This window comes from Cynocephalus volans, chromosome 2 (genome assembly GCF_027409185.1).
Source record: "Cynocephalus volans isolate mCynVol1 chromosome 2, mCynVol1.pri, whole genome shotgun sequence".
Classification (NCBI taxonomy): domain Eukaryota; kingdom Metazoa; phylum Chordata; class Mammalia; order Dermoptera; family Cynocephalidae; genus Cynocephalus; species Cynocephalus volans.
The window spans coordinates 194563561-194576779 of NC_084461.1; the positions used below are offsets into that span (position 1 = coordinate 194563561).

Sequence of the window (13219 nt, forward strand, 5' to 3'; positions counted from 1 at the left end):
GAAGTGGTGGACTAATGGGTACAAAACTGTGCTATCTACCCTAAGTGAATCATTTAGCAGTATTTGCATGTATTGAAGCAACACACTAGACCCCATAAATATGTACAATGTTAAAATTTTAAAAATAACTTGAATAGATATTTCTCCAAAGAAGATAAACAAAAATAGCCAATAAGCACATAAAATGATGCCCAGCATCATTAGTCATTCGGGAAATGCGAATCAAAACCATAATGAGATACTACTTTACACCTACGAGGATGGCTATAACTTTAAAAATGAGGCCTATTTCTGCGGCTTTATGTCCTTTTATTTGCATATCTACAATGAATTCAAATGTTAACACTATCAAATAACTACTCACATCTAACTATATGATTTCAATAAAGTTTGATATAATGATAAAAAATAAAAATCATAAAAATAAAATATATTTAACTTTTAAATAAATAAAATTAAATTAAGATTAAAAATGAGGGGCTGGCTGGTTAGCTCATTTGGTTAGAGCACCGTGTTACAACACCAAGGTCGAGGGTTCAGATCCCCATACTGGCCAGCCACCAAAAAAAGTAAATAAAAATAAAAAACAGAAAATAACAAATGTTATCAAAGATGTGGAAAAACTAGAACCCTCATGGATTGCTGGTGGAAATATAAAATGGTGCAGCCATTATGGAAAACATTATGGTGGTTCCACAAAAAATTAAAAACAATTACCGTGTGACCCAACAATTCCATTCCTAGATATATACACCCCAAAGAATTGAAAGCAGGAACTCAAACAGATACTTTCACAGCGATGTGCACAGCAGCATTATTCACAATAGCCAAAAGGTGGAAACAACTTAAATGTTCATTGATAGATGAATGGATAAACAAAACATGATACATCCATACAGTGGACTATGATTTAGCCATAAAAAGGAAGTGCTGATACATTCTAGAACATGAATGAATCTTGGAAATATTATGCTAAATGAAATAAGCCAGGCACAAAATAACAAATGTTGTCTTATTTCACTTATATGAGGCATCTAGAGTAGTCCAATTCTTAGAAACAGAAAATAGAAGAGAGGTTACCATGCACTGGGGGTTGGGAGGATGGGAGGAGTTACTGTTTAATGGGTACAGAATTTGTTTGGGATGATAAAATAAAAAACTCTTAGAAGTGGACAGTGGTAATGATTGTACTTTGTGAATGTACTTAATGCCACTGAATTGTACACTTAAAAATGGTTAAAATGGTAAATTCTGTGTATATTTTACCATAATATAAAATGGATTTTTTAAAAAGTCTTGCTTGTGAGATAGCGCTTACCCCAAACCACCAAGATAAAGCTGAACACTGGGCAAAGGGCACGGCTGGGCAACCTCCCAACAGTCCTCCTACCTTGAGAGGATATGCTTTCCAGATGCTCAGATAACACAGCTTCTAACTTCTCACCAGGCAAACTTAAGACAAGTCCAGGAGTTTTAAGGTCCAACCCCATATCTGGTATTTTGTTATAAAACTTAGAGTTGTGATGAGCACATGGTTTGAAGACTAAGTCCTGCCAGGCACTGATGGGAGGTGAGTTACCTGCGGGCAAATTCAAAGATCCAAATACGATCAAGAATCTTGTTCACGTATGTCACCTGCAGCCCAGTGGCTATGCTGTTATCCCATAGAAGGCTTCTATGGATTTCTTCTTCTCATGCTTTGCTTTGAGGGTACCCTGCTCTCACACGCTGGGGGCTCGGTTAACATTCATTGAATAAATGAATGATATACTGAAGGATGGCACCTCCCCACACGGCACTAAAGAGCTCAGCACCCCACAGAGCTCAAATATCCTAACCTCCCTCATGCCAATCTGCAGGAGTATGATAATCAAAAATACCAAAGTTAACAATGATTAAGCATTTGCCATGTGCCAAGCACTCTGCTCAGCTCCTGAATGCACGATTCCATTTAATCCCATTACAACCCTACGTAAAATTATCCCAGTCTTACAAGCAAGGAAACTGAAACTCAAGGTTACCTAGCTAGTAAGTCCTGAACCAGACTGTAGCCCAAGCAGTCCCCTTTCGGAGCCCAGGCCCTACTAACTATTAGGCTATACTGCTTCCAGCATCATTTAATTTTGTAGGGACTCAAGTTATTATTTCTGAGTCTTCATCTCACTACTGGTCCAGGAAAATCAAACACATCTGTCTTCGGAATGCATCCACAGCTTTAATCAATGGCTGCCTAGTAACTCTCAGGGGACCAGATATTCAGTCTTCATCAAGAACAAGATTTCCATTATGGCAAAACAGAGAAATCACCTAAATACTCAAAAACAGCACTGTCCCATAGAAATATGCAGTGATCATCTCAGTGAAGGCCCTGCTTTGCTTCCATCGGTCCTGTATTTCTCTTCAATAACTGTCATCTGTAATTGTAACCAAAGAAACCATTTCAGTGACAGAGTATTCCATCATTATGATTCTCATTAATCCTGTAGCTGTCACCTCTAATCACATCATTATCATTAACGTCCACACCTCCCCTTTGCCCTGTATTTGTTCTCATTTTCCTTTCTTCTCCTCCAGGCCATGCCACGTTCCCCTTTGGGGAATCCACAGTAGAGCAGTAAATCTCTCTCTGTTCCTGTGTCTGTAGCTGCCTCACTCTGGTGGTTTGGGTCAAATCAGTGACTCTAAACCTCAGTAAACTCACTTGTAAAACAGGAACAAGCACAGTTGTGGTCATAACCCACTGGAGAGATGCTCCAGCGTCACAGAAACCCTGCTGAAGAAAATCATGCCAGGCTTTGATTTTCTTCTCCAACTTGTGTCCCTTTTCCCTTCCCGTCCCTCAGCTTCTTCATCCTCCTTCCTGATTGCCACATCCTCAGCCCCTGAATGCTCCTCCTGTCCCCAGACACAGAGCAGCACACTGCGGGCAAGAGGGAAGGACAGGCCCTGTCCCCTCTTCCCATCAGTTGGAGCCAAGTCGGTGGGAGCCCAGAAAATGACCAATTCTCTGAGAGGAGGAAGACTCCCCAGTTTTCTGCCCATTGGAAGAAGGATAACAAACTCTCTGGTAGAATTCACTCCAAAAACCCAGAGGGAGTGGTGACCCTTTCAGAAATAACATTTGTCACTAGCTCAGAATTGTGAGATCCCCCCCACCCCACCCCCACACACCCCTTTATGAGAACAAGGCAGAAGAAAGGGGCTAGGTCCTCACAGGCTGGCCACTTTGTGCAGAGAATCAAGTACTTCCCTGTCCCCCCAGGTTCCCAGGCCCTCCCTAGCTAGAAACAGAAAAGACCACATTCTAACCTGAGACAACTGTTTTGTAAACCCTGAACTCTCAGATATCAAAACACAGGCAACCAAAAAACAAAACAAAATATACCCCCATGCTGAGGATATGGGAAAATGGACCTTTTCCTGTACTGCTGGTGAAGGGCAATTTGGCAAAACCTATCAAAAGTCCCAAAACTTTGATTTTGCACAAAGCTGAGTCCATCCCAAATTGCATATATTTTGATCCAGCAATTCCACTTCTAGGAACTGAAGACAAGGAAGAGCCACAAAGATGTCTACTATAGCATTCTTTATAATAATACAAAATTATGAACATAAGCACCCGACAATAGCATTTTGTCCGAACAAATTATTGAGCATCCCTGTCATATTATGCAGTCATTAAAAATAATATTTTAATAATACAGAAAAAAATATTCCTGATACATTAAGTGAACTGCATATCTCCAGCCTTTCTAAGAGCTCCAGGCTTCCATATTCAACTGCCTACTTGACAAATGTCCAACAGGACTTGACTATCAAGCCCAACATATTACACCTCAAGTCTTCACATTCCAAATAACGGCACTCAGTTCCTAGACCAAACATCTAGAAATAATCCTCACTTTTTATTTTCCTTTACCTCTCACATCTGATTTATGAGCACCTCCCATGCACTTGACCTTCTGAATCCAGCCACTTAACCTACCCTACCCCCAATCATCCTACTAGTCAAAAACATGGTCTTTGTTGACTTGGACTCCCACAGTAATGCCCAACTTGTCCCCCTGTTTCCACTCTTACCCCCTACAGTCTGTTTTCCCTGCAGCAATCAAATCTTTTAAAAACATAAATCGGTCACCTCCCATTCAAAGGGCTTCTATCACAGTTAGAATAAAATCCACGAGTATCTAAGCGAAGCCCTCTAGGACCAGGGCTTTGCTTCAGTCTCTCACTGTGTCCTTCATCCCTTCTCCACCCACTCACTCCACTCCAACTACAGTGGTCTCATTATTCCAACAATATGCCAAGCATGTTCCCACCAAAGAAGTTTGCATCTGCTGTTCCCTCTGCCTGGCACACTATTCTCCAGATATTTTATGGCTTGCTTCTCAAGTCAGTAAAATCTCTCCGAGGGAGCCTTTGTTGATCATCCCATACACCTTCCTCTCCCTCCCATGCTCTTTTTGTTTTGTTTTGTTTCATAGCTGTGGTACATTGTTACATTAGACTGGACCACGCCTCCTGAAATCCATAGCCACATTGACTCTGGGCTTATCCATGTAACATGCTCTGGCCAATGGGTCATTAGCAAAGGTTGCAGAAGTAGAGGCTTAAGAAGGGCTTGTGCATTGGGGCTTGCCCTCTTGGAACACTGCTGCTCCCATCATATAAGAAACCTGGGCTATCCTGCTGGAGAAGCCATGTAGAGGAGAACTGAGGCACCCAGCCAATCACCACTTATGGAAGATCATCTTAAACCTCTAGGCCCAGTCAAGCCACCAAATAAACAAAACCAGATAAGTGGCCCAGGCAAGATCAGCAGAACTGGCTAGCTGAGTCCATCCCGAATTGAAGGCAGATGAGCAAATAAATGATTGTTGTTTTAAGCTACTAAATTTTGTTCGGTAGCAATAGATACCTGCTAATGATAACATTTAATGATAACAGCTTATCATTAGCTGTGGCAGAGACGACTAGCTATCCAGCAAACTCAGGTTTCTCTTCTTTCTGGGCCCACAGCTAAACTTCCTTCCCCATATTACCTGTGGTGTCGTGACTAAATTCTAGCTAAGAGAATGCAAGCAGAACTGATGAGAGCAAGGAATGAGTCTTTGACGAGGCTATCTTTTCTGTACATTCTCCCCTTCCTGGAGGCAAACAACAATGACACTGCTGAATGGAAGGAGCCTGGAGCATGAGAGAATGATTCACCAACCAAGAACACCCATCTTTTTTTTTTTTTTGTCCTTTTATTTGTGACCGGTAAGGGGATCACAACCCTTGGCTTGGTGTCGCCCGCACTGCGCTCAGCCAGTGAGCGCACCGGCCATCCCTATATAGGATCCGAACCCGTGGCGGGAGCACTGCTGCACTCCCAGCGCCGCACCCTCCCGAGTGAGCCACAGGGTCAGCCCAAGAACACCCATCTTGAACTGTTTTGTGAGCAAGAAAAAGACTTCTACTGTATGGGAGCTATTACACATTTAGGGGACTATTTGTTACAGCCTATCCTAATGAATACACTAAGTTTGCAGTTTCTCCTCCCACTCAGGAGAGGAGTCTATTTCCCCATTCCCTACATGCAGGCTGAGCTGGTGACTTACATCAACTCAAAAATGCAATGGAAGTGACATCATGTAACTTCTGAATCTCAAGACTCATTCTCGCTCTCTTGGAATACCAGAGCCATGTAAGACACCCTAGCTACCCCAATGGAGAAACCATACGGAGAGACAGGCTCAGCAGCTCCATTCTCCAGCCCTTCTGCCAGATGAGTGAGTCCAGGTGAGACCAGCAGAAGAACTGCCCAGCCAAGCCCAACCCATGGAATCATGAAAAATAAATTGTTGTCTTAAGCCCAAGGTTACTCAAACGTAATTAAGTTTAGAGATGGCTAATTACATAGCAACATACAATTGAGATGGAACATATAAAGAACAAAGAATTGATAAATGCATGGCTATAATGCCCTTGCTGTACAAGGAGATTCCATATTTATCCACCCCCTATCCCCACCCCTGATTTCCATCCCCTTGCAATTTAACCAAAATAGAGTCCAGCTCAGAACCACTTCCACTTGGCCAGTGCCCTAAAGTTTTAGTGTCACTTGCTCACCTTTCAGATGGACTCCATCATCCAGGGTCTTTCCTGCTGCATCTAACCTATAGACTATGGATCAGCAAGCTACAGCCCTTGGGCCAAATGTGATCGACCACCTGTTTTCTGTAAGGCCCAGAAAGTAAAAATTGTTTCCACATTTTTAAGTGTCAAAAAAATCAAAAGGAAATATAATATTTCATGACATGTGAAAATTATATCAAATTCAAATTTCAGAATCCATAAAATTTTATTGGAAAACTATCTCACCCATTCATGTATGTATTGTCCATAGCTGCCACATGCTACAACAGCAGAGTTGAGTAGTTGTGATGGTCACAGCAGGGCCCACAATGCCTAAACTACTTACTATCTGGCCTTTTGCAGAAATAGCTTGCTAGCCCTTGCTACAGCTGCCATGAGACCAGCCTTTAAACATCTTTTTTATTGTATTCACTCCAAAAATTTTGAAGACTTTTATCCCCTCCTTCAAAGGGATGAGACTTTGTTGGCCCGCATCCCCATCCTAGTCAGACCCCAGGAGTTAGTGACCTAAATTCGTTTGCTATGACACATGCTATGGTTTGAATGACCCCTCCAAAATTCATGTTGAAATTTAATTGCCATTGTGATGGTATTAAGAGGTGGGATCTTTAAGAGATGATTAGGTCATTAGGGCTCCACCCTCATGAAGGGATTAATGCTGTTATTACAGGACTGGGTTCCTGATAGGGGGATGAAGTTTGACCCTCATTCTCTCTCTGTCTTGTATACTCGCTTGCCCTTTTGCCTTCCCCCAGAGGGTGACGCAACAAGAAGGCCCTTACTAGATGCCAAGCAGATGCTGGCACCATGCTCTTGGACTTCCCAGCCTCCAGAACCATGAGCCAGATCAACTTCTTTTCTTTACAAATTACCTAGTCTGTGATATTCTGTAATAGCAGCACAAAACAGACTAAGACAACATGCTATCAGACAGCCTCCATTCTGGACAAACTGGTCTCTAAGCTGCCCCATGAAGGCATGATAATTACTTCATCTGGCTTGTTGTTCTTGTCTAGTGAGCTTTCCCTTTTTGTTGCAATCTAAACCCTACCCATGCTTCACTCCATTCCAAATCCCCATCTTCCCAATTAAGAACACTTCCCTAGCTGCTTTGCCAAATGTTTCCCAGAAGTACCCTATGGAATAAAAATCCAGAGAGAAATCTTCGGAAAAAGGAAATACTGCAGACTCTCTCCTCTCTTGGAGGCAAAATGTACATATATAACATATTAAAGTCCCTGAGAAGCCCTGCAGTAAAGATGCCTGTTTCTCTTTGCTTAACTCAACCTTTCTCAAACTTGTTAATCATAGAATTAGTTCTGGCCACAGAACATTTGTTGACCACCAGCATCCAGTACAGTGCCTGGATTCCAGAATTTGTTGGAAGAATAAAAAATGCTAACATCCCACATAATTGGGGTTCTACAGAACATACTTCGGAAATGCTGCTCAAGCTCCTTCTGTCCCTCTGATCTGCACTGTTCCCTCCCATGTCGTCTATTCCACACTAAATACTGCAAGTCATCATCATCACAGTAGCTATCATTTATTCAGCACCTGCAGGCACTGTGTTTGAGATAGAAGTAGGCCCTTGAAAATGTCATCTCTTCTAAATCTTACAATCACCCTCTGAGGTAGGTAATATTGTTCTATTACTGTAATTTTGCCAAAAAAAAAAAAAAAACATTAAACTATGGGTCAGAAAATTTAAATCACTAGCCTAAGATAAAGTAAGTAGAAAATGTAGAATTCAAAGCTACATCAGTCTAACTTCTAAGCTCATGAATTTTCTTTTCCACTAAAACATTTCCTAGCAACATACTGTGTCTGACGTTGCTCTCTGTCCACCCAATGTCCACTCACATCGTTTTTAATGCTACCAGAACCCTGATTTTGTATGGGGAGGAAACAGTCAAGCCAGGCAATCGATCATGATCTGTCTAAGCCTATCATGATGGTGTTCTCACCTCCTCACCTTCCAGCCTCCCTTGCAGCTAGGACTGACCCAGCTCTAGCCCAGAAGACATTATTAAACATCATCAGTGGGGTGGGGAGGAGGAGGAGTCCTGAAACAAAGGTACGAACCCTTTATTCTTTCACACTGACCTGGTCCTTCTCCTTCCTACCTTGAATCCAGATGTAACAGTTGAAACCACAGGAGCCATCTTGCAACCGCAAGGGAAAGGCCATGAGAATTCTCAAAGACAAGAGTTCTGCTATTATTGGCCTGCTAAGCCAACTCAAGCAGCTATGTACCTCCAGACTTCTTGTCACACGAGAAAAAGAAATCATTATTTGCTTCACCATTGGGGTTGAGTTTTCCATTTCATGCAGCTGAACACATTCTCAATGGACCTACATGCTGTCCCCCCTATTATTTATTGTTTGGTCTTTATCATTATTTCAAATAGATACTATTGGCCTTGTCTCCCTAACCGTAAAGTATGCTTCTTGAAGGCCAAGTCCATGTTGTATAGTATTGTTTCTACAGGAATGTATGCATGCTACTAAATGTTGCTTTTTATCAAGGTTTTCAGGGATAGTCTATTCAATTTATTACTTACTTGAGTGTTAGTGAGCATGGAGTTTTTACCATTAAATAGCTGAAATATGACAACTATCTTCTCAGGGATTAATATTTCTCAAAGTGTCAAGATGAAAACATGCATTAGAAAGATGTGGACTGCTTACTAAAGGCAGATTCCTGGGCCCTTTCTCCAATCCCAACTGAATTATAATCTCTGGGGTTAGAGGTTGAGAATCTGCTTTTTAACAAGCAGCCTCATGTGGTTTTGAGATACAAAAATTTGGCAACTACTGGGATAGAAAACTGGCTGGACCCCGAGTCACCAGCCCCTCCTCAGTTGCCCCTCCCTAGCCCTAGAGATCTGGGAAATCTAAATTGGCATAACCACTCAAGACCATTCCCTAGGCAATAAGGATGAAGTGGTTGGCATGCTCTGCAGCATACTGGGACCAGGAAACTACAAACGAATGCATCCCCTGCAACTGCAACTCCCCCCACCCCATCACCACCACCATCATACCAATACCTCCATCCCCCAGTATAAAAAAGAAAAACCACTATGCAGAAAGGAAGCAAGAAAACCCAGGGCCCAGTGTGACAATCACCACCATCCAGGGAGTTATCAGAGGATGGGACATGTTTGAAAAGAGAAAAAGAAAACTCTGGAGAAACTTACATAGTAATACACAAAGTAGCATTTGGAACTCCTGACTCAGAAGAACAAAAGAGATCCCAGGTGGCCTTTTGGGGTTATTTATTTATTTACTGCATGCAGTTCTAAATGGAATCTACTCTTGGGAACTGTTGGAACAGAGACAGAATGCTGGGCCAGAGCATCCCACACTTTTTTCTTACAGCAGCAGAGTCCTAGCCTAGCCTGCTCGCCTAAGCTCAGAGAAAGGCAATACCCGTGCCTCCCAACACAATTCCCACTCCTCCAATACTCCTTGACATTTATCTTATTTCATTTCTGAGGATCATGTTCCCAGGTGACAGGTGCACATAGACATGTCTCCTAGGGTAGCAGACAGCATATTAAAACACATAGACACACACACACACACACACACACACACACACACATACACACTAACTCCTCTTTCAAAGGGATGACCTCCTGCATGGTGACATCCAGCCAAATTTAAAACCATGGGGAAAAAAAAAAAAAAAAAAGAAAGACCTGAAAGTGAATCAGGGAGAAGTGCTCATCCAGGCTAGAACAGGGCCACAGGAACTACACGATTCAGCAAGGACTAACGAGTTCAGGCCAGGGGAACTCATGAGCCAGAAACGGGGTGAACTTCCCAGCACGGCACATACTCAGCCCACCAAGTCCAGAATTCCTCTGCTCCCAGCCCCACGGCCACCATCCTCAGCAAATGCCAGCTAATGGGAGCTCCCAAATTTAATCAAGCCATGTGTACAGCTGGGCCAGTTTGAGGGAAGAAAGTGAGTTGAACACTTCAGACGTTTTGAACACGCAGATGCCCAGTGATTTTTGTGGACCTCAGGCATTTCCTAAGGCTCTTGAAACCTTCCTCCTTTGACCAAACGGCCTTCGGAAGAAATAATTTCTGCCACCTTCTTTCTGAGTAACTTTGCATCCATCCCCCATCCCATCCCAGTCCCCCAAAACTGCTTCAAACTCCCCCTCAAGTTCTGTTAGAGAGAATGTTTCAACACGCCAAAGATAACTCCTCCTCCCCGACCCCTTTGCCAGCGGTCCCACGGAGATTCGAGAGTATTTTCCCACACCACCTAGGTGTGCTGATCCAGGCTTTTTTTTTTTTTTTTTTTTTTTCTTCTTATACATTTTGGGACTGCAACAACTCACTACATCAAAAGGATTTCATTGGAAATGGGTAGCTCAATGGGGAATTTTTTTTTAATGCATCTTGCCTCTTGACATGTATATTCCGGGGGGGGGGGGCGGAATCCAGGGAACAAAAAGAGGGAGGGGGTGGGGTGGGGGGCTGGGAAGGAGGCCGAGAGAAGAAGAGGTCTACATTTATAGACAGCCCCCTTCTGCAAGCAAAAACCACCTTTTGACCACCTGCAGAATGCGCAAGGTCACGTGGGTCCTCTGCAGCTCTTTAATGTCTTACCCAGCACACAAGCCCCCGTGGCACATAAACAAATCCACAAGCGGAAAAAAAGAGAGAACTCCCTCCTCGGAGAGGAACCGAATGAGAACGGTAACAGCCGCAACAATAATAATAAAGAATAACCATTACTACTACTACTACCACCACCACCCAGCCAAGCGTAGAAGACAGCAGTACAGTAAAGGAATATCCAGCGCAGGCTTTGCAATAAGATAAAAATCACAGAAAACCAAATCGTGCCCACCTAGCTTATCACCCCCCACCCCCAACCCCAGCCAACAGAATCACAGGGAGAGGGGATGGTAGGTAGAAAGGGGAGAGAGGGAAGGATTGCTCCTTCCCCCGTAGGCAACACCTACCTCCAGGGTCCGGATTTCTTTTTGTGTGAGGTCGTTGGAGGTAGCACATTTGGTCCTAAGCCCTTCTAGGTTGGAGATACTGAGGTCTATCATGTTTTGGACCAGTTCGCACTGCTGTAAGGCTTTTTGCAAACTCAGAGGCTGCTGCTCCTCGCTTTTCGTCATGTTTTCCTCATCCATCGCTCGCTCTGCAACCCCCCTTCCCCTCCTCCTCCTCCCAGAGAGAAAAAAGGGGGGTGGGGGGGGTAGAGGCCGTCTACCCCCTACGCCTCTCCAGCCACTGCGACTTCTCAACAGTGTCTCGTGAAGAAGAAATCCAACATCTCACACGGGGTTGAGGGGGTGGGGGTGGGAGGAGGGGACAAGAGCCAAAATTTATTATTTTATTTTGGGGTATCGAGCAGACTCCATTAGAATGTCTCCTCTCTCTGAGTCTCTGGTCCCTGAAAAGGAGAGATGCTGTTTCTCAGAAGCCAACCAGGTGATGTGATGCTGTCTGTACACTTAGGAAGGAGGAGGAGGAAAAAGAGGAGGAGGAGGAGGGAGAGCAGGAGGAGGAGGAGAAGGAAAATAGCGCTCACTCTTTACACACCGGCTCCGTGAAGGACAAAATTATATATTTTTGGCTGACTTGCTTTTATGTCAAAAAAAAAATCTGTTTGACCCCCTCCCCGCTGCAGTGACACGGCATGGTCCACCGTTCGGAGTGCCTCAGCGCGTTCTCAGGATGCTGTCTGCAGTGCTCCCGCGGCTGCGGCGGCCACTGCGGCTGGCTGCTGTCTCCTCCCCGCGCTGCTGCTGCTGCTGCTGCTGTCGCCGCCGGGCTCCGGGGGTGACGGCTGCTGCAATCGCTCCTGCCTCGCTCCACACCGACATCTTGCCTGTCAATCAAAGGGCGGGAGGGGGAGAGCGGGAGCGCGGGCGAGGGATGGAGAGCGAGCGAGGGACCTGCAGGGGAGCGGGTTGGTGGAGAGGCGCCGTGCGCGCAGCCGCCCCAGCCGGCCCCGGCCCCGGCGCGCGGGGGACCCGCTGGAGGAGGCGGAGGAGAAGCGCGCAGGCTCGCGCACCTGGCGGGGGAAAAGGGCCGGCTCCTGGGGGGTCGGGGGGAGCGGGGGGCGGGATTTCTCGGGGCTGCGGAGCTCGCGTGGCAAAGGGAAATTACTACCGGGCGTGCGTGCGAGCGAGCGAGCGATCGGCGGGCGGGGCGCGGGGCAGCGCGCGCGTCGGGCCCAGGCTGCTCCCGGGGGCGGTGGGGATGGCAGGAGTGTGCAAGAGCGGGGAGGCTGGGCGAGGGGGCGGGGAGAGGGGTTTGGTGGCGGGGTGGGGTGGGGTGGGGGTGGGGGCCACTACTACGGCACCGCTCTCGCGAGAGGAGGCCGGAGTACTGCTCGGCAGGTGTGCTTCGGCTGGGAGCAGGTGTGCGCCCAACTTTAAAACCCTTAGTGCGTGCTGTAGAAACGTCACCGTGAACCTGGGCACGTCTTCTCTGTCTTCCTGGTTCGGTGTGTGTGCGCCTATCTTTTTGTTCGTCTTTCTTGTTACTGGGGAAAAATAAAACGAATCTGATGATCTGCGAGCTGCAGGAAACTGCCTCCTAGACCTGGTCCCCTGGCCCACCCTGGTGGATTGCCATTTGGAGGGGGAAAGGGGTTTTTCCCTATTCTGATTCTTACCATGTCCTACAAGAGCCTGCGTAGTCTGACCCCAGCCTACCTAACCGATCGTATGTATACCAGCAAACTGTGGTGCCAGAGTTTAGAACAGCTTTTTACATTTTATAATGTTTGGGAAAAAATCAAAAGAAGACTATACTGTGACAGGTGAAAATGATATGAAATTCACGTGTGTGTCCATAAATAAAGTTTTATTGAACACCACCACCCATTGTCTATTGTCTGTGATTACTTTTGCCTAATAACAGCAGAGCTGAGTAGTTGCAACAGAGACTGTATGGCTCACAACACCTAAAATATTTGCCATCTGGCTCTTCACAGAAAAGTCTGTGACCCCTGATTAAATCTTTGTACTCCGTGTCCACTCTGCCGGGACCACACTTCACCATAATCCTCTCCTGGTTGGCTCCTTCT

The 13219-nt window shown here is 45.3% G+C and overlaps 1 protein-coding gene across 1 annotated transcript in view; it reads right to left on the minus strand.

The window, feature by feature from the left end:
• KSR2 (kinase suppressor of ras 2) overlaps positions 1 to 11312 on the minus strand; it is a 418923-nt gene extending 407611 nt beyond the window's left edge. Inside the window, exon 1 of the mRNA XM_063087289.1 lies at positions 11133 to 11312. Within this exon, the coding sequence (XP_062943359.1) occupies positions 11133 to 11312 (180 nt within the window). The remainder of the gene's footprint in view (positions 1 to 11132) is intronic.
• Positions 11313 to 13219: the final 1907 nt, after the last annotated feature.